At 49.2% G+C, this 22,508-nt stretch overlaps 2 protein-coding genes across 2 annotated transcripts; one reads left to right on the top strand and one right to left on the bottom strand.

The window, feature by feature from the left end:
• Positions 1–166: 166 nt before the first annotated feature.
• On the top strand, positions 167–16,064 carry PtA15_8A261 (uncharacterized protein; the record flags this gene model as incomplete). Its single annotated transcript, XM_053171672.1, has 4 exons — positions 167–604; positions 670–1,230; positions 15,231–15,329; positions 15,360–16,064. 4 exons carry the CDS (start codon positions 167–169, stop codon positions 16,062–16,064), a joined length of 1,803 nt encoding a protein of 600 aa, XP_053022912.1.
• Positions 16,065–18,378: 2,314 nt separating this feature from the next.
• PtA15_8A260 (uncharacterized protein) lies at positions 18,379–19,608 on the bottom strand (the record flags this gene model as incomplete). The annotated part of the gene is made up of 2 exons (XM_053171671.1): positions 18,379–18,947; positions 19,008–19,608. The coding sequence occupies 2 exons, from the start codon at positions 19,606–19,608 to the stop codon at positions 18,379–18,381; spliced, it is 1,170 nt and encodes a 389-aa protein (XP_053022911.1).
• Positions 19,609–22,508: the final 2,900 nt, after the last annotated feature.

Here is a 22,508-nt window from a genome sequence, read left to right as displayed (position 1 = left end):
ACTCATTGTCATGTCCGTTCTCCAAAAATTCTAGTGTATGCCCCTACCTCAACAGACTATAAAACCTCAACTATTCCTGTGTCCGTTCCCGCTCATCTCTCATCCAAATCATCCAATTCTTCCACATCTCTTCATAACCCTAAACTTGCTTTACTCCAACCTCAGTATGGATTCTTCTCACAACGCTTGGGCCTCTTCAACCTCTGTCCCTCCAACTGTCCGTCGTACCAAAAAAAAAAGTTCAACCACTGCCGACAACAGCCAAGCAGCGCTTATTGAGAAACTTGCCCGGGAGATCAAAACCCTCAAAACCAACCTCAACTTGAAAAAGTCCGCCTCGAAGTCAAAGGGCAAGTCTCCTGCAAACTCTGCCGCCCATGATTCCGGCCCGTCCTCCAGCTCTGCCCCGGCTGCCAAGACAAAGGCCCCAGCGCCAACGACCCCAAAAAGAAACCAGCGAGCCACTTCGGCCCCGTTCAAATTCATGGGGCCGCCGAAACCCCGCAAGTCAATTCCTGAGACACCTGCCGCCAAACCTTCCCCCAAGAGACACCCTCAACAAATGCAAACGGGCGACTTTCCTGCAGCCTTCGGACCAACTAAGGTATGAATCTTTTTCTCTTGTCACCCCACATTTCATCGCCAGCTTACTGGCTTGAAATTTTGAAGACTGCATTATTTGTACACATCAAGATTCTCTGGGACCTCCTCAAGCAGGACTTGGTTCCTCGGCCCCCCGAATTAAGCACCCTGGAAGGATTTTACCGACGCTTCAGACGAGCCGAGCAGATCGAAGAGGCCGTCCGATCTGGCTCTGCAAGCCGAGACGTTACCCAAGTCCTATGCTTGAGAGATGCTCAGGGTGGTCGCATCCAATACAGAAAATTGATCATCCACCTCGGAAGCAATTTTGTTTGCTATGCTCAAGGAATCTTGGCTCAGTTGGGCTTAAGTGTCTGGTGCCCCAACTTGGACGAAGACTCGGCTTCCCTCTACAATGCAGCACATCGAATTGCTGCCCTGACGACATTCACCAAGCTTGCAGCGACTCCAGCTTATGCTTATCTTAAAATCAATCCGGTCATGGCTCAAGATATGACTCTACTCGTTCGTGCATACAACCATTTCGTCCATTATCTCCAGGCCGAAAAGTACAAAAAGGAAATGAAGGAGGAAGGAAAGGTTGCTCAAGAAGCAAACAACAAGAAATTTAACAAGAACCGCGAAAGAGTACGTGAATTATTGTCAAGACTCGGGCCAAGGCCCTGAGCAACTCCAAGACTCGGGCCCAGGCCCTGAGCAAAGGAAGCGCAAGGAACTGAACCCTAACCCCGCAAGGGGGATCGGTGAGTCCGCGCGACCCCCAGGCGCATGCATATGCATGACGCTCCTCTCAGGCAGTAGGATCAGGCTAACGCTAAATCCTCTGCTCCCCTCTAGCCACGTCATCAACAGACGAAGCGCCCAAGCGACCCAAGCAAACCCAAACCTTCTCAAGGTGAGTAGGTAAGCTGGGATCGTCAAAGCTAGGACAGCAATGCTGATGAGAGTACTCTCTATGATACAGCACGCCAGCGTCCGACGCCAACCCAGACCGTTCCGGTTCAAGCCTCAGCGACAGGATCACCAGCCCCTCAAGAGGAGGTAAGTCCTGCGCTGCAGTGCCAAGTCAGGATTGCCAGAAGCTGAACGCTGTCACTTGGACATAGAAATCGGCAGCTCCTGCAATCTCTCAGCTCGGATTGGCTAGTGTTGAGCGCAACGCCTACCGAGTCCCTGTAAGAGAAAAACCTCTCAAGCTTACCCTTAGGAAGCCCAGTCACTGACGCCACTCGCAGTGACCATTTGAACATACAGAAAAATCTGTCTTCAGCCATCAACACGTGGTCCAAGCTGCTCTGCAGCCCTTTTTACTCTCAACTCTTTTCTTTCATATCATTACCAGAGTCGGCCTCTTATCCGCTCTTAGGTAATTGTTGTTTCCCATTATTCTCTCAGTCTCTGTGCCTGACAGATAGACCTCTCACTCATAATGAAATAATCTTAGTTCTGTGAAAAATTTCACAGATTTACAGTCTTGATCTCAGAACTCCTCGACCTCATTTTCACGACTAAGAGCGGATCCGAATGGCCGGCACTCGGCAAACGCCTGCTGCTTCCTCATCAAACGCAAACGCCTCCTCTACCTCCAGCGATGAACGTGATTTGTTCAAATGCCCAACATTCGATGGGAAGAACTTTCCTATCTGGCAGCGAAAGGTCAAGACCTACCTCGCCGTCAAGAGTCTCATGAAGTGCATAGAAGAACCGCTAGCCCCCAATGCATCCGAGCAAGTAAAATTGGAGTACGTTCAAGCCGCCGCCATTATCAGCGGCCATATTGAGGACGATATCTATAACCACATCATCACCAATGAAAATGTCAACGACGCCTTCGCCCTGTGGAAAGAACTCAAAGGCAAATATGCTTCAGCATCGGTGCTCGCCATCTATCACGCATGGCGAAAATGGGAGGATATTCAATACAACAACGATATCAACCGCTACATTACGCAACTTGAATCGATGTTGGCGGAGTTTGCAGCTATGGGATTGGATGTTCCTGGCACTATCCTCAGCTGTACTATCATCGCGCGGATTTCCCGAAAAAGGCCTTCGCTTATGGAAACGTTAATCAGCAACGCCGAAATGCTATCGCATCCGAAGCAGATTATCGCAAAACTGCGGGACATCGCTCATCACAACGCGGTTTCGGCAACTATGAATAGGGAAGAAGAATCAACTGCCGGATCATCCACTGCGCTGGCGACGCAGGCGCAACACTCCGGAAATCGTGGATTAAATCAGCAGAAAAAACGGCGCTTCAATCCACACCCCTGCGCTAACAAGCAACATAACCCTCTCGCCACTTCTCACACCGAGGAGAACTGCTGGACGCTTCACCCCGGTTTATACAAAAAGGCAAGAACTGGTGCTCCTCCGACCGGCCTTGTTACAACGGTTGCGCAAGAGCCTACTCCGTCAGCCAGCATTGCACGCCCGACATTTGGATACTTGACCGGTCCAAATCAAACCAAAGGAAAGCTAAGAATGGTCTTGGACTCGGGAGCGAGCCACCACATGATCAACACTATCGACATGTTTGACACGACGACTCCTGTTCGAATCAGTATTGCTACCGGTAACAAATGGGACCGCAACGAGCTTTTCGCGGTAGCTAAGGGTACAGCCACGCTCAAATTTGACAACGGAGCTGTAATTGTCCTAAAGGATGCCCTCTATGTGCCCAATCTCATTTGCTCAGCTGATGGAGAACTCGGCAGCCATCACACCGGCTCCCTGCGGCTTTGAGGTAAAAATCGACGACCTAGCGGCTCTAGCGATTGACACCTCCAACTCAATCTTCGAGATCATTGGACTGCAGGACCTTCAGGAACAACCAATGGCCAATCTCTCTGAAGCCGCACCGGCGTCGAAACCCAACGATTTCGATCTATGGCACAAGAGGATGGGACACGCTAGCAAGAAGCGAATCGAGTCAATGCTCAATAAACCTTTCTCTACTGAGGCTACAAGAGCTTGCGATGCGTGCATGAAGGGGAAAGTCACCAAACTTCCATACAACGGCCACTTCAAAGCGACTACTGCCCCTCTGGAAACCGTTCACGCTGACCTTGTTGGCCCAATATCGCCAGCCACCAACGGAGGCGCCCGCTACTTCTTAACGCTGGTTGATCAGCATACTGGCTATATCCACACCGAGATCCTCAAGCTCAAGAGTGAAGCACCGGCAGCCATCCTCGAATATAAAACTTTCTTCGAAAAGCAAACCGGAAAATCCATAAAAAAGCTCATTACTGACGGTGGAGGCGAGTTTGTGAGCAAGGCCCTCGGCGAATCCCTCAAGGAAGACGGTATTCAACACACTGTATCGCCCCCGTACACTCCGGAACACAACGGCTTTGCGGAGAGAGCTAACAGAACCATAATCGAAATGACTCGAACTCTAATGCTCCAGGCCAACATGGCTCCAGAGTGGTGGGCTGAGGCGGTGAAAACGGCCACAGCCACAACCAATTGCCTACCCTCACTCTCCAAAAGCCGGGCTTCCCCGATGGAACTGATGTTTCATATCAAGCCAAACATGAAATTCTTTAGGCCGTTCGGCTGTAGGGCCTGGATCGTGAAACCGAAGCAAAACCAAGGCACCAAATTCGACTCCATCGCTTGGGACGGGATTATGCTGGGCTACGACAACGAATTTTCGTCCTACCGCATTTACCGACCTGCGGACAAATCCTTTGTAACCTCCAAGCACGTGTACTTTGATGAATCAACATTTCCAGACTGCCCTGCCTTGAACAAAAGCCTAAATGTCTACGGACTAAACAAGCTTCCTGCTTTTGCTGAATCTGATCCCCTTCCCTTCACCGAGGAGGACGAGCGCGAACATCAGCGCCTCTCTGAGGAAGAAGATCAGGAGGAGTTAGACGATATAACTCAAATTCTCAACGAGTTGGCTCCGGGCCCCAGGATTGACAATGATGAGGATGAGCAGGACGAAGAATCAAACCAAGTTCAAGACCCTGCAGACCAAACTCAGCTTCCACAAGAGCCTCCGATCCCAGCGCAATCTATCAAAGTTATAGGTCCTCGACACCCAACAATAATAACCAGTGACATCGATCCCGCAAACATTTGCAACTATTCTAGGCGACAAGCCTTTAACACAACGGTCACAGCTGAACCCAAGAACCACCGCCAGGTGATGCTGTCGGCAGAATCACTCCACTGGAAAGAGGCGGAGCTGAAAGAAGTCGCTAACATGAAACAACACAACGTGTGGCTGCAAAGACCACGTATACCTGCCGACTCACCAATTCCGGCTACGTGGGCATTCCGTAAGAAGCTCGGTCATGACAATCAAGTCTCCGAGTTCAAAGCGCGAATTTGCGCGCAAGGCTTTCGCCAAACCTACGGGATCAACTTTGAGGCCAGGTACGCCCCAACAAGTCGTCCCTGCTCTCTGAGGCTCCTTCTCTCCTTTGCGGTTGACAACGGTCTAGAAATTCATCAACTCGATGTGCGAAGCGCGTTCTTGACTTGTCCCCTGAACGACAAGGTCACCCTTCTGCCGCCGCCGGGACTAGATCTACCGCCGAACACCGTTCTTGAACTGAAGAAAGCTATTTACGGTCTGCGCCAGGCGCCACTAGTCTGGTACAATCGACTTTCTTCATATCTGAAGACCATAGGCTTCACAGTTTCTGTAGCGGATCCGTGCGTTTTCTTCCGGTGGGGTGTTCAAGGAAGGGAAGATACTCTAGTCTATGCTCATGTTGATGACCTTGTCTTCATAAGCAAGAATCCGACGATTTTCAAAAGGGAGATGGAAGCAGAATTCAGAATCAAGTATATGGGCGAGGCAAAATTCCTGTTAGGAATGAACATCGAGCGCTCGAGTGCCGGGCTTCACATCAATCAAGCCCAATTCATAGAGCGCAAACTAGAGGAGTTTGGGCTCGACAAACTGCATCCAGCCACATGTCCCCTCAATCCGAAAGCCTACTTGAGGCGAGCGACGCAGCAAGAAATTGCAGAGTTTCGGAAAACCGGCATCAACTACCGCGCCCTAATTGGTTCTCTCAATTACTTGAGTGTGCTAACCAGGCCCGACATAGCATACGCCGTTAGTTCGCTCTCTCAGTACCTTGAAAATCCCGGCATCCTCCACTATCAAGCTGCAGTCCAGGTATACCGCTATCTCTCTGGGACCAGGACTCTTGGTCTTACTTACTTAAAAAACACCGACAACACTCTCAAAGCATTTGTCAATGCCGATTGGGGGAACTGCCCTGACACGCGACGATCGTCTACCGGATTTGCCATCTTGGCCGGCACGCACTTGCTAACCTGGAAATCATCAAAGCAGGCGACGGTATCCTTGTCGACTACGGAGGCCGAGTATAAAGCACTCTCGGACCTCGGCAGAGAGCTTGCTTGGCTGTCAAATCTAATCTCAGAGGTGAAGACCCACGAAGAACCGCAAAACATCAAAGTGATGGTTGATAACAGAGGCGCAATTGATCTGGCGAAGAGTGAAACTTCCCAGAATAGTTTCCGCACCAAGCACATGTCTATCAGACTGCACTTCGTCCGGGAACTGGTAGTCCGCCGCCTGATTCAACTCAACTACATTTGAACTGAGGCGAACGCCGCTGATTTTCTCACCAAACCAGTGGGCCGCGTCATCATCCGCAGAGCTCTAGAAGTCATCGGGATCAAGCCCTCTTGTCAGGGCGTGCCTCTATAGTGGCAACGCACTGAATGAAACCGTTGATATAATCAAGGTTTGACGGCTGATCTCAGCTTTCACGACTGTCTGTCGGTGCTTGACTTGGCCGCAGCACAAGGAGAAAAGCCGCGCCTCTGTCTGGAGGGGCTGGTTGAGCGAATACAACCGGAATCTAAGAGATTCGAGAGAGAGTCCTTTCTAGGACGGAGAGAGAGAAAAGGAAGAAAAGGTCGACTTACCGAGACGAAGCGCGGAAAGTCGAGGGATAAGTTGGAAAAAAGAGAAAAGGTGGATCAATGGGCCCCAATCGTTGTAAGTCGGCGTTGGTGGTCGAATACAACAATATTGGTGGGCTTGGTAACTGATCTGGGGGATCCTTCCTGGTAGGAAGGTTCCCCAGTACTTATACCCCATCTGTGCTGGGCTGACTTGTGGTCCGGTCTACCGGACCATCTATCCTCCTGGGAATCTCTAAGGAGGTCCCAGGCGGTGTTCACTCGCTCACTCGAGGTCGATACCCGAGTCCTGAGTCATTCAACATCAATGTGCTCACTCGAGGGCTCCAGGCCCTCTCTTACTTGGTTGCGGGCCGCCCTCGCTTGTGGCGGCCCGAGGGTTGTTGTCGCCTGCACTGTCTGGACTAGTAGGCGGCTGACACTCGCCCCCCCAAAAAAGCACTGCTCTGATCGGAGTAGTGCCAGGATTGCGACGCTTGGCGGCGCGAAACTTTCGCAGCAACACGTCTGCGTTAAGGATAGCGTTCTTCGGCAGCCATTTGTCATGGTCCGCCGACAGCCCTTTAAACCTCGTCAGGTAAAGACGACAGTCTTGACCCTGGATCCTCGTAAGCTTTTCGTCGAGGATCCGGAAAGCAACATTGTCGTCTGTCAGCTCAGGAAGCATATCCGGAACCACAGGAGCAGGAGGCTCGCCATGGTTGCCATCAACCACATACTTCTTGAGCAAACTAACCGGGAACGTAGGATGCTTAAGATCAAATCCTTCCGTCAGAACAACCTCGACGGTGTTTCGCCCGTGCAGAGCTTTAACAAAAAACGGCCCCACAAAGGCGTCCTTCAGCTTGCGGTTGCCACCCAAGTTCTGAAAATTTACGGTTGAGACAAGTACTCTGTCGCCAACACATATGTCATGGTCGCGGTGTGACTTGTCCCACCGTTCCTTGTTATACGCAACGGCCTCCGCCAGGCAGGAGCTGGCTTGCTCTTTGTCTTGCAGCATCATCTCCTGAAACCGTGCAGCAGACGGGTGCAGAGTAACTGCCTTACTAAGGACCAAGTCCCGCGGCATATGCGGAATCCAACCTCGTTCAAGCTCAAACGGCGTCTTACCCGTGCTGGAGTGGACACTGGAATTGTACGCGTGTTCCAACGCTGGTAGCAATGAGACCCAATCGTGGGTATAACCCTCACTATCTTTGAACTGTAGCCCAAACGCGCAGTACCGACGGATCATGTCCTCTAACGTCTGGATCATACGTTCAGCCAGCCCGTCGGTCTGCGGGTGGTAGGCCGTAGAGAACGACAACTTTGTCCCCACAAGCTGGAAGAGACTCTTCCAGAACTCAGAGGTGAACTTGGGGTCGCGATCAGTGATGATGACCTTAGGGCAACCGACATCATGGATAACCGAATTCCAGAACAGAAGCGCAACATCCAGCGCAGTGTTCTCCTTATAGCAAGGCAAGAACCGTGCTTGTTTAGAAAAACGGTCCACAATAACAAGAACGGCGTTAAAGCTGTCCTTACCCCCCGGCGGCAGCGCAGTGACAAAGTCCATATTGATCACTTCCCAGCGCTGTTTAGGCTCCTCGATAGCTTGCAACAAACCAAATCGCCTGCCCGTTGCTTTATTAGCTTTCTGGCAACGGTCACAGCTGGAGCAGAACTTTTCCACACAAACGGTCCATCCCGGCCACCAGGCCAACACTCGCAACCGCTCCACCGTCCTTTCTTTTGAGAAATGGCCTGCTGCAACATTATCGTGACACTCGTGGAGCATAAGGCGTATATGCTCTTCTTCAACCAGAACTAACGCACAATGATTGCCGGTGCGATGGTATAGAAGGCCATCCAAGAGAATAAAACGGCCGGCGTCGAAGTTCGCTTTCCAGGGCTCTTCCAACTGGGAAATCAAATCCGGCTGGGGGTACTTAGACCGAAGAATCCCAACCAGGGCCGCCGTGTTTTTGTTCGCGTCGTAGCTACGCTCGACGGAGTCCCAAAACTCGTCAGATAACCCACTGACACTAATAGCCATGATGGGCACCTCTCGAGTAACCTCTTCTTTGTCGGACGCCGGGTTATCGTTGTCATTCGGCAATGCCCACCTGGACAGCCCATCCGCGTTTTTATGGACCAACCCATCCCTATGCACAATGGTCATTGAACCGCGCCATTCTTGTATAGAAATTTGCCAGCGCATCATGTGCCGACTGGGGGTTTTCATGTTAAGTAGGGACTTCAAGGCGACACAGTCGGTAATTACCGTAAAAACGCAACCGTCCAAGTAATAATACAGCTTCTCCAGTGCCCAGACCAGGCAGAGGCACTCCAGCTGTGAGGCACCGTACTTCTTTTCGGATTCCTTCAGCTGCCGTGATAGAAAGCAAATCGGGCCCTCCTGCTCCTTATCACCTACCATCTGAATCTGGTGAAGCGCCGCGCCAATACCTTCCATACAAGCATCGACGTACAGAAGAAACGGCCGGCGCGAGTCCGGGTGGAACAGAAGTGGCGCCGTGGTAAGAGCAACGCGCAACGCCTTATACGCTTCAATCCGCTCAAGCGTCATCTCAAAAGCTACATTAGGGCTGCAGATTTTGTATAAACAGGAAGCCATAAGGTTGAAGTCTTTGATATGGAGGCGGTAATACCCCGCAAAGCCCAGGAAAGACTGTAGTTCTTTAACAGAAGCAGGAATAGGCTTCAGGAGGACAGCCGCCACACGGTTCTGATCAATTCCTAGTGACAGGCCATTAACAATATGCCCTAACGCCTTCAGTTCCGAAAAACCAAAAGAGCACTTAGTCAGCAAAATTTTCATACCCATCGAAATGACCTTTCGGAGAACAATGCGCAATTTAGTTAAATGCTCCTCCCAAGTATCAGTGAAGACAATGATGTCGTCAATGTAGATAATCAGCCAGAGCTCACTCAGTTCCATACGGAACTCCGTATCCATCATGCGTTGGAAGTGAGATGGCGCGTTCTTTATGCCAAAGGGCATGCGCAGGTACTCATGGATTCCCATATGAGAAATAATGCGCAGGAACTGCCTGCTATCCTTGCTAACAGTGTTCTGGTGGAAGCCCTTCAGAACATCCATGCAGGTAATGTACTTAGCCCCATGCAGCTTAGTCAAAGATTCAGTGATCTTTGGCATCGGGTATCGGTCAGGAGTCGTATAGGAGTTCAGAGCGCGGAAATCGCCTACCAGTCGAGACTTCTCCTTGTTCCATACAATAATTACCGGGGTTGTGATAGAAACCCCCTCATTGGATCCTACTTTGCGTAAAATGCCCATCCTGACCAACAATTCCACATGCTCTTCGATAGCCGCTCTGGTGCGCGGGCTGGCCGGGTAGGGAGACTTACGCAGCGCCAGGGGATAAGGCTTATCCACGGTAAGAGTGATTTCGACCTCATGGCCTTTGATCGACCCAAAAGGCTGGTCTGTTGTAGCAAAGGCCGCTTTGTTTTCCGACAAGGCTCGGAGGAGCTCAGACCGTTGCAGCTCGGTGATCTCGCCACTGATCTTGCAATCCCGTAGAGCCTCTTCTTCAAAGGAGAGCGCCACCTCGTGCTCCGGAGTTATCGACTTGATAGTTTCATCAAAGTCAAAGGTGCGGATCCCAATGGTGAAGCGCCGCTTATCGGAATTCAACAGGGAGATTTTATAATGGGACAAGTAATCATTACCCACAATAAAATACCGTGCAGACATGTTGTCCATTACCACGAACTTCATAACCATTCGCACATTCTGTAATACCAAGCGTATATTAACAACACCCAAAGGAACCAGCGCTCCCGACGCGCTGTGGAATTTTACAGGCTGAATGGGCAATATGAACTTCTCCCACCCGGGACAGAAGCGTGCCAAGTAACCTTTACCGACCACCGAGCGGACCGCGCCACTATCCAGCAGGACCAGACAGTCCTTGTCACAACAAGTCATCTGAACCAAATTGTTCCTACCACGGGACTTGTCGACAGCAGCCGTGCTACTAGAGATAGCCCCAATAATTGGGCCGTCACCCTCATGGTCGCTACCTTGTTCTGTCGCGGGGTCAGCCTCGGGCTCCTCGTCGACACTGTTAACATTCTTGGGACATGTGCGGGAGGCATGACCCGTTCCTTTGCACGAATAACACTTAACATCCGACAAGGGAACCTTACCCTTATCTCCCACCGCACTCGGCGGCTTAGCAGGGGCGGCTGGGGAGGTCGGCGTACTCTTGGGAGGGAAACGGCGACGGCCAAGGCGGGTTTTATCGCAGATGTCCTCCAAGATGTTAATGAAGGAGCTCAGATCTTCATCCGGCTTTTTCATAGCATTCTTGGCCGCGTACTCAACCTCATTGTCCATAAGGTTCAAAAGTTTAAAATTTATGGACTCGTTGTCAATCGTCGGCTCAAAGCAACGGAGCCGATTGTACTGGCGCGTGACCCACTGCGCCGGTGCGGTCTCGCCAGGAATGAACCTGTTGGATGAAAAGGCATTTTGCTTCTTCCGTTTCCATGCGGAGTGACCAAACTTCTTACAAATCTCCGTCCTCCAAAACGCCCAGGTAGTGTCATGGTGAGAAAGCCGCATTGTTTCGTACCACGACAGTGCCGTACCCGTGAGCATTGTGAGGATCTTCAGAACAATGACCTCGTCATCCACGTGGCTGTCCTTATGCGCGGTGTCTATCCACTGCACAAAACGTAGGTGATCATACTCACCTTCCCCCGAGAAGGTAGGCCAATCTGACTTAGCAATTGCCATGTTCAGACGCTTCTTTAATTCAGGGTCAATGCCTCCCTCATCCCGCTGGGGAGGCCGAGCCGAGGGGGCATAGGGGTGAGCATGGGCGAGATGGGGAGGGGCATCGCGGCTAGGAATGGATTTAACAGCCGTTTGGACTGTGTCCGACAGGCTAGAGATCTCTTCCCGCAGGCGGGCTCCTTCCGAGCGGTATTGACTCATTACCCTGTCGATTTTATCATTTAGCTTAAGGAAATCAACACGCTGATTCTCACTCTGTTCCTCCAGCTTTTGTTCAACGTCGCTATTGGCCCGGGACTCTTGCGGCGAGGAGCTTCTCTGCTGGAGACGGTCAAACAGTTTATGCTCGAGTTGAAGGAACTTTTGGTCAAAGTAGCCTGTCCACTGCGGGCTCGGTGGTTCAACCTTAGCAGGGGGAGAATCATGCCGCGGTAGGCGCAATATATGTTGTTCTAATTCAAAGATGCGGGCGTGCAAGCTCTGTACCTCATGTATAAGCTTGTCGTCGCTGTTATCGCGGCTCACAATATCAGAAACCGTGATATCAAGCGCATTCTGCACGAAGGCTTTTATCCTAGATTCCATGCCATCAGTGTCACCACTTCGCTCTCCAAGCCTCAGCTTTTCCACCGTATCTTCCAGCTCATTCACCCGTGCATTCAGGGTTTGGACCAACTCAACATTTCCGGTAACAGAAGCAGCAATAGTATTACTAGTTTGAGACAGACCATGAATAGAAAACTTAACAGACTTAAAATTATCGTGTATAATATCTTTAAGAAGGTGAACATTATTAGACACAGGAGTGGAAACATCTTTGTGTACTGATTTGACTAGGGAGGAAATAGAGGAATTGGTGTGAGACATAACTCGACGGGTATTGCCGTCAACAACTTTCTCGATCTCAGCAAACATCTGCTTGAGTATACCTGTGGCGTCCACCAGAGTTAGTGGCGCTAACGAGGCCCTTGGTTTTGGGTCCGCGACTGATCGATCGCCTGATATCCGCCCTGAATTGTTCGGCTCATGCAAAACAGTTCTTCGTATATTGACGTTCTGTAGTTGCAACGGCCCCTCATGCGACCGTTCTGTCCCGGTCCGTTCTGGCCCGGTCGGGGTCGAGCTGCTTGCTGAGCCGCTCCCTGTGGCCCGTTTGCCGGAGGCGCTGGTGGAGGGGCCTGTTGGCGTACAGAGGCTGCTGGGCGGTTTTGGCCCCGAGTGTGTCGGCTGGGGATGCTTGCCGGGTTGTTCGCTGGGTGGTTTGGCTGTCTGTTTGCCGGGTGGTTTGGGTGGGTCACGTGGGGATTCCATCCCTCCGTCAGAGACAACAGAATTTCCCGGCTGATCAATTGTTTGAGGCTGTTGTGAGTCGTGATGGCTTGGTCCCGCAGGAGTATCATCGCCTCCTGGTTGTTGCCCGCGCGAGCCTCCAGGAACACCTGTTTGAAGCGCAGGTGAGTTTGCAGAAGAAGCTCCGTTGTTGGGTTCCAACCGAGGCGGGCCGCTGCCACATTTAAACTCGCCGGCCGGGACGAGGGAGGGTTTCGCGGACCTAGTAGAGGAGGCATGAGACCCAGTGTTACTGCTGGTCTTCTTAGGAGGGGTCATGGTATTAATTTCGAAAAACTAACCTGCCGGTTTGGTTACAACGATAATGGATTCGACGCTATCCGGAGATTCTCCCCGTACCGTGCTGTTGAGACGGATCGGTTCCCCAAGGGTGAGGATTCTTTCGACTTCCGCCGTGGAGCCTCTATTGGATGTCTCGCGGGATCTGACGTCGTCGATTAACCTGGCAATCGCTGGATGCGCGGGACGACTCGCGGTAGAGAGAGCAGGATCGATGCCAGTGGCCACCGGAGATTCCTGGGTTATCGCAGGGTCCCAATGGGCAGTAGTGGAGGTAGTTGACGGGGGTACAGTATCGGCTGTATTACCGGTTCATCTGAACAATCAATCAAAAAGATCCGCGACCTCGGTGGATCCTACTGGGGGAGCTGCTGGAGGAGCTGAGTTTTGTTGGACTTGTTCTTCCCCGGGGGCAGACGCAGGTCTTGGACGGTTCGACTGAAAAAAACTATGCAAGGAAGTTTGTCGTGAAGACACTAGCAAAACAAGATCCTTGTTAGAGTCGGGGTTTCCTGACTTGCGGGAAAAACTAAAACTTACTACTGTTACTGGTAGAAGTTTTCGCGAGAGAATGGGTTCGATTTTGGGACTCGTGTCTTACGATCGAACCTAGAGAGGGAGAAAAAATCAAATCACACTGGTAAGTGGATAATAATCGAGTATATATAGGCTCAGGAAAAGGAAATTTCCCGATGAGGCCCCCAAATGTCAGGGCGTGCCTCTATAGTGGCAACGCACTGAATGAAACCGTTGATATAATCAAGGTTTGACGGCTGATCTCAGCTGTCACGACTGTCTGTCGGTGCTCGACTTGGCCGCAGCACAAGGAGAAAAGCCGCGCCTCCGTCTGGAGGGGCTGGTTGAGCAAATACAACCGGAATCTAAGAGATTCGAGAGAGAGTCCTTTCTAGGACGGAGAGAGAGAAAAGGAAGAAAAGGTCGAATTACTGAGACGAAGCGCGGAAAGTCAAGGGATAAGTCGGAAAAAAGAGAAAAGGTGGATCAATGGGCCCCAATCGTTGTAAGTCGGCGTTGGTGGTCGAATACAACAATATTGGTGGGCTTGGTAACTGATCTGGGGGATCCTTCCTGGTAGGAAGGTTCCCCAGTACTTATACCCCATCTGTGCTGGGCTGACTTGTGGTCCGGTCTACCGGACCATCTATCCTCCTGGGAATCTCTAAGGAGGTCCCAGGCGGTGTTCACTCGCTCACTCGAGGTTGATACCCGAGTCCTGAGTCATTCAACATCAATGTGCTCACTCGAGGGCTCCAGGCCCTCTCTTACTTGGTTGCGGGCCGCCCTCGCTTGTGGCGGCCCGAGGGTTGTCGTCGCCTGCGCTGTCTGGACTAGTAGGCGGCTGACACCTCTTCTCTGATTGCTTCAACCCTACCGGATCGAAGCACGGTGGGCTGTCAAGACTCGGGCCAAGGCCCTGAGCAACTCCAAGACTCGGGCCCAGGCCCTGAGCAAAGGAAGCGCAAGGAACTGAACCCTAACCCCGCAAGGGGGATCGGTGAGTCCGCGCGACCCCCAGGCGCATGCATATGCATGACGCTCCTCTCAGGCAGTAGGATCAGGCTAACGCTAAATCCTCTGCTCCCCTCTAGCCACGTCATCAACAGACGAAGCGCCCAAGCGACCCAAGCAAACCCAAACCTTCTCAAGGTGAGTAAGTAAGCTGGGATCGTCAAAGCTAGGACAGCAATGCTGATGAGAGTACTCTCTATGATACAGCACGCCAGCGTCCGACGCCAACCCAGACCGTTCCGGTTCAAGCCTCAGCGACAGGATCACCAGCCCCTCAAGAGGAGGTAAGTCCTGCGCTGCAGTGCCAAGTCAGGATTGCCAGAAGCTGACCGCTGTCACTTGGACATAGAAATCGGCAGCTCCTGCAATCTCTCAGCTCGGATTGGCTAGTGTTGAGCGCAACGCCTACCGAGTCCCTGTAAGAGAAAAACCTCTCAAGCTTACCCTTAGGAAGCCCAGTCACTGACGCCACTCGCAGTGACCATTTCAACATACAGAAACATCTGTCTTCAGCCATCAACACGTGGTCCAAGCTGCTCTGCAGCCCTTTTTACTCTCAACTCTTTTCTTTCATATCATTACCAGAGTCGGCCTCTTATCCGCTCTTAGGTAATTGTTGTTTCCCATTATTCTCTCAGTCTCTGTGCCTGACAGATAGACCTCTCACTCATAATGAAATAATCTTAGTTCTGTGAAAAATTTCACAATTATTTCTTCTATTTCCTCAAGAATGTCACTAACTTATTTGGTTTTGTGAGTGATTTAGTTGAGGGACGCGCGCCGCGATTTTGCAATTCTCAACAAATACCCAAAGCGCTATCGTGATATCTTGGAGCCGATCTCGGCCCACAGCAATGACGAGAAAGTATAAGGCAAAGGCTTCTACAAGATAAAGACCTTGCCCTACCGCTCAAACAACGCCAATCGCTTCTTCCAACGATTGGACATTGTCATGATGAAGGCGGCGGAGCAAGATCCTCTAGCGAAGTCAAGTCGGCGCCGGGTTCGTCGATTACGAAGGGTGCCACAGGAGTCGTCTTACAAGGCTGCCCCGAAGGGCTTACCTATTTATTTCTACCACCCTACGTGGTTCAACGATCTGGTCCCTGCCCAACAACACTCGATCCCCGACAGGACCCGCATCGCCTTCCTCCCCAATTCAAGCGAGTCCTTACTCCCTAAAGCCAAGAGACACCCGGATGAAAATTCGGCCGACTCCACCTTCACCAAAAAATATTGGGAAGTTGTGGTCGAGCCGTATGGCCTCTTGAACGTTGAATCCTCTGAGGAAGAGGAGTTTGCGGCGGAGACTCAAGGAGCCGGACAAGACAAGGAAGGCGAGGGAATCGACTTGACTCAGCCAAGCAAGGGTTCCGATTCCGACAACAAGTATCATGTTGAGGGTGACGCTGGTGACCTTTATGACGAGGAGGGGGAAGATGACTCATCTGTGGACCAAAGCAACAGGCATGAAGACGATGACAAGGATGACGGCGATGATGAGGATGACGACAAGTATTATGATAAAGCTCAAGGCGGCGGTGGTCTTGACGGCGATCACGCAATGAACAATATCCCTGAGTGCAAGGAGGAATGGTAATTTTGCTCTCATTGTGACAGCTCTGTTTATGAAGCTTAGGGCAAAAAACCCGTCAAATAAGGGTTTTGGGCCCTAGCACTATAACTGTGCTGATGTAAACACTAGTAATGTAAATTACTAAACTTGTTACGTGGTAATTTGGCCACTACAAGGGTTTTAAACACTCTTTAAAAAGAGGAAGATTTATTATGTAATTAATAATATATAATTATCAATTACAGGGAATAAATTTGGCATAGAAAAGTAGATGGTAAGCGCTTAAACTGATTGGCTGCTTGTCAGAGGCGGTGGTCTTACTGCAACTACTTATAAGGATAAAGCTTTAAATATACTAATAAGGGATTTTTGATGATTTAAAGGGTTTAATCCAGTGGATTTTACGTGCTGGGTATGGTTTATAAGGAAGAGTGGCTACAAATGTAGCAGAGGAGAATATTCACGGCAACTTACAGTTTATGGGCGGTGAATGGTCTGGGGGATCTTTTCCTGAGGGCCAAATAGGCCTCTATTTATAGAGGGGACTTCAGTGGGCGTAAACACTGAGTCCTTTTCTCCCTATGGGAGTATCCAGGGCTGTAGCCGTGAAAAGGGCTTGGCTGTGGGTATTTTAATTGTATTAAAATAGACTAATTTCCCTGACTCTGTCACATGACATGTTTATAACCAATTGTCATGTGAAAGAGCTTCAGTAGAAGTCTACATAATACTTTCACGGGGTATTTTTACACGAGTAATATTACTCATTATTGTACAACAGTTTAATTTTATGTACTTTAATTTTTTTACTAATTTTTTGTATGTAATACTATTTTTGGGCGCTTTCTGTGGCCAATTCTTATTTATACATTTAGTACATGAAGGAATAGGAATAAGGGGGTACTTCAAGTGGGTGACCCCCCTTAACTTATGATGAGGAATCTGATTCTGCAATAATAATTTAATTATTATTATTATTTACTGAGTTATTGCAGTCTTTTGGATACTTGATGTATCTCTAAGGCTGACACATTGCGTATGGGAACAAGGGCTTATCTCCATGGTTTTTTTTATCAAATAGCGTATCCGCATTGTATCAGACCCTCAATTATACATTTTTTTTCATTTTGGGTGATCTCATCCTATCCAGACCAACAGCCTACATTGATTTATCAGAAATATTGAATATACAATGCTGGAGTTTTTCTTTTCTATAGTCTTGTGATTCCAACCCCGTTTCCTCTATCTTCTGTTGATTCTTGATTCCAAATCCTCATGTCAAGTCTTTTCTCACATGTTAAACTGATCCAGTTGTCTTGGTCGTGTGTGCAAGCAATTCAGTCAAAGATTACTGTGAGATGGGTGTCAGCCTCGAGCGTGTTAAGGATGTTCCTCAAAACACGCCATAAGGCCGCAAAAGACCTATGCGAGAGCCATAGCGCTAAAAAGGGAATTAGCTATTCCCGTTAGAGAAAATAGCTTCTTCATTGAGATAGCTAACCGAGCGAGACGCGTTGGTTAGAGATCACTTAAAGGAGGAACCTCCTTGGCTGGAGGATTCCCCAGTTCAGTTTTACCGGATACTCTCGGAATTGAAACTCTACCAAGCCCAAACTATTACGACTCTCGTCGTGATTGGGGCTTTTTCTCTATTTATATTCTCTTTCTTCCTCCCTTCTCCCTTTCTCCCTTTCCTCTCTCTTCATTGCTTCATCTTATATTCCTCCGAGTTGTATCCCTTCCTCCCTTATTTGCCTCTCACACCATTATCTTTGTATCCCTTATTCTTGGTCCACGTCAGTTTGCATTCAGAGGTTAGTCACTTTAGAGACTACCCCTGACAATGGGTCTCTTGAGTTGGTCCGTTGAGAACTTGAAGTCTGCGCTTGAGAAACGGAGGAAATTTGACTCTGCTTGGTGGATATGTGTGCTATGAACACATGTTTGCAGTGGAGATCATGCAAATACAATAAGCATGAAATGTATATACACCAAAGACATTTTCAAAAAGTTTCCCAGGGCTCTGACCCCCGGTCAGAGCATTGGCAGCCAAGTTTTGGAAGAGGTCAAGTCTCCGGGGCTCTGAGTCCTGTGCGCCGTTGGTGAGGATAAAGGAGTGTTAATTTCAAAGGCAAAGATGTGGGTGGAGTGTAGACAAGCGGATCAACGAGGAAAGTGGGGAGCAGGAAGGGAAAGACACAGGTGACGGGAAAGATTACAGAGGTAGCAAGAAACTAGGAAGCTATTTGGAACCGGATATGTTGAGATGGGCATCGTATCCATGCGGAATCAGTGCTATCTCGTTCTGATCAATGGAGAAAGTCCCCTTTTCTAGTAGTCAATACGCCGCAAGGTACACCACATGAGAGGGCACCACCACCTCTTCTTTATCTTGGACCGTCCCCACCACCATTCCAAACAGGAAGAGCAAGTACCGGAACGGCCGAGTTGGAATCGCGTTTGTCGCCTTCGGGTATTGGTTCATAATGGGTGAGACGACCATGAACTCCTTCATCTCCCCCCCCTTGTGCGGATATTTGTAACACTGCTGGACCAGGTAATACTTAATTTGGCCCCCCACCTTTACCACCACACAGTTACAAGGGGCCATTGAGCCAAAAGTCACCCCATTGTAGGTGAGTGATTGTACCGCTTTCACATTTCCAGACAGAATCCAACAGCCCTGTGGTACCGGAAAAGTCTCGCAATCAACCACTGACGTATCGTAACTCAAAACCATGTTGTAGAGCAGCTCGTACCTTGATGATAATAGCCTTATAGGCTTTTTTTGGCGGACCGGCTCTGTGTTTTGCTTGTCTTCGACCTTGGTCAGTTGAGTATAATCCGGATCCGCCATCATGCGTTGTAAGCGACAACCACGGGTTATCATGCTTCGGTGCATTTCATCTACAGCAAAATCAACTCATCAATAAGCTGAGCACAGGATGAATGTAATATGGGACTGACCAATCTTGTTATTAGTGTTAATCTTCTGCAAAAATCCTATGAGGCGCTCGCCCGGGAACTCAGCCACGCCAGCCAATGGGCCCCAAGAAGCCATTTGTTGTGGAATGTGCAGTGAAAAGTGGTGATTTGGTTGGACTTTGACACCTTTGAATAGCCCACCAACCAAATCCAAGTACTTCTTGTAATGCATTTCGAATCGCTTAATGTCCCCCGACTTAAATCTTTGAGCAAATACTACATTGGTACATGCAACAAGGTGAGCTGTATTTTCCAGAACCCGGTACCAATTTGAACGCACATCAAGAGTTCCTACTTCGTCCACGTACATCTCACACAGCACTAAAGGCACAATGAAGACAAAGAGTGCATGCCATTGAGATGCACTTAGTTTTCCGTGTTTCACATCCCCAAGATTGTGAGGTAAATGTGGGACACCGGGCGGTAGTACTACGTGTGACATGCCAGTGCGAAATGTATCAATGTCATTGGCAGAAAAGAAAGTGCCACCAAGACCGCCTTCCAGTAAGATATCTTCGTCATCTTCTGATTTGTCGGACACGTCTTTATTGTCAATCCACATGGCCAATTCAACGGTGTCCATTTTGGCACGCTTTCTGGATTGACTCGCTGATTGTGATTCACACCGGCGATGTTTTTTTGCTTCGGCTGCTGGGACCGACCCAAATCGCCATTGAAATCTCCAGTGACCTTGCAAAATACCTTCAAGCCAATTGTGCATAACACCCAAGACAAGGTGCCGGCTAGGGTCCCAATACACCAGTCGATTTAATTCCGACCATCGGACACCCGTCTTTTTCAAAATCTCCTCTTGTGCTGTTTCGGATTTTGCGTTTTTTGAGTTGGATGCGGAGTGAATTGTTTCTGCTTTCTCTCGTCGTGCGGATAGTTGTAACTGGGAAATTTTTGATTGTAGGGCATGACAGAATGAGCAGAATTTGGTCGCCAAATGAGGAGCATAACCAACAACCTTCTTGGTTGCAAGAACATCCCCGTAGACACACAATAATTTGATGTGAACAAGTCAACCAGCTGGGAATTTGTAAGTTGGGATGACGATACCGGCATCTAGTGTGATTAGTTCGTCCACAATTGAGGTCAAGAGATGGTTGAATGAGTGGGGGTCAGGCGAGTAGGGCCCGGGGGTGATTCCGGCGATACACATGTGGGAAAGCTTGGTGGGAGATTGAGGCAGGAAATTGCAAGGAGCCCAGTTGACTGTACCTTGCCACTGATCTTGTTTCCACGAGGATTGAACCAATCAACAAACAACGACAATCCTAGTTTCAGACTATTTGGTTTGTTCTTCCATTTTGTGTTCATAAAAGCCTCGCCATGTTGTATATTGGAAAAGTAGCCTTGATCCTTGAGGTCTTGATTGGTTTGAATCCAGTCATCAATAGCTTTCTCAGTATCGGGCTTTGACAAAAGCCATGTCATCCAGGTTAAAATACTTTGAGAAAGGTAGACACATCGAGGTGTTCCAACTACACTGGGAGGGAAATTGGGTGGTTTGGAATGATACGCAACATCACCAATGTCTTTATTGCCTTGGTAGATCTTTTTTTTAACAAACAATTCTTCATCACAAGGATTTGAGCTGTTGAATTGTTTGTAGTCGCATCGCCAAGGGCTACTAGGATGGAGATCAAAAAGTTTAAAGCAGACTCGACAGCATATTTTTTTGGAAAGCTGAACATTGAAATCGGCTCTTTGAATTATTGTTCGAGGATTGCTTGGTATTGCCACAACGTCTGGAATCAAATTCGGATGTTTTGCCGCTAGACTGAGAATCTTGATAATCATTTGAATAGCGGTTGTACATTGTTCTTGGCTAACGTTACAGAAGAGATGGAGTCACGTGATGAAAAGGATGAAATAGACTAGAATTTAACCACGGGTAAGAAAAGTGAGCTGTGATTTTGAGGGTTGAGAAAAGAGAGAAACTTACGACCAAGAGGATTGTTTGTCTCAACGATGGAAGAACGTTCACTTGCTGTTTCGGATGGGGGTGAGCTTGAAGAACTGGACGTGATTCCCTGAGATGGCATAGGAATGATTGGCTTTGCTCGGTCAAAATCAGCTAGTCAATGTTTGGCGACGTTTTGGGAAGATAAGTAGCGACCAGGTCTTTGTTGTCCATCTTGGCTGAGGATTTGAAATTTGAGGCATACGGAGCATTCACAGATCTCCATTATTTGTTTCAAGAGGTGGTTGGATGGGATGAGGTCAATAGGTGATGGTTTGGAAGTTGTATGGTGTTGGGGGGTGGCGGTGTGCGGATCAGAATTGTCTACTGTTGTTTTGGGGGAGCAACTGTTGTTGCAGGGGGGGCAATTGACGCTGCGGACTTGGGTTTCACAGGTTGCACGAGTCCAAGTTTGCTTGTGAAACGTCAGGTGACGCTGCAGCGCGCAACGTCAGCTATTTGCCCGTAGTGTAGGCTACAGACGCTTGTGGCTGCCAGCTGGGTGGTTGGTTGGTAGTGCTCATGGGTCAATCCAACAGCCCTCCATACTGTGGTGATACATCATGGTAGCACACTAACAGACAACTCAACACCCCCCCTTGCTACATGATGGGAAGTGGGGATTGAACCCAAGAGAGAGTGGGAATGAGACCCGGGAAAGATGATTAGCGTAGGGATTGAACCCGTGATCTAGATGTAGGCTTATAGGGGTTTGCGTGGTCTTACAAGTAAGCATTCACAAATTCATCAAGTCTCTATTGTAAGCGAGTTGCGCTCAGGTAGCTCTGGGCTCATAACCTGTAGAGACTGTAAAATGAAGATGTGTCTGGTGAGAGTCAAACTCACAACCTCAGCTATGCTGAGACACATACTAGAGTGCTGCCTTTACCAACTAGGCTACAGACGCTTGTGGCTGCCAGCTGGGTGGTTGGTTGGTAGTGCTCATGGGTTGATCCAACAGCCCTCCATACTGTGGTGATACATCATGGTAGCACACTAACAGACAACTCAACAGATTGTTCAGGCCATTCTATGGCCGTTTTGTAACAAGAAGCAAAAAAATACGGGGTCAATGGATGCAGATGTTGAATCCAATGGGTCACAAAGTGGAGAGGATGACGCTGCAGATCAAATCCAAATGTGAGTCTGACTCTCATTCCTCTCTAATGAACCTAATATTTGCTCAATGTTCTTGGATGCTACTCTAGTCTTTCCCGAGGCAAAAAGGATGATTCAACCCTGATACCAGATGAAGATACCAAGGCCAAGGAGGAATCCCTCTGTGCATCAGATGATGACAATTCACTCAGTGAGGGCGGCATCAAAAGAGCTAGTGAAGAAGACGATAATGATAACTATACAACTGATAGTTGCAAAATAACACTGGCTAAGGTGCATAATTGATTTCTCTAGATATTAGGTTGCTTGAATGGTACTTGCTAACACCACCCTCAAAATGGAGGCAATGTGTGCACATTGCCATGCTTATAAAATTGATATTATGTAGGAATTAC

This window comes from Puccinia triticina, chromosome 8A, assembly GCF_026914185.1.
Source record: "Puccinia triticina chromosome 8A, complete sequence".
Taxonomy (NCBI): domain Eukaryota; kingdom Fungi; phylum Basidiomycota; class Pucciniomycetes; order Pucciniales; family Pucciniaceae; genus Puccinia; species Puccinia triticina.
This window is presented reverse-complemented; position numbering and strand designations above follow the sequence as displayed.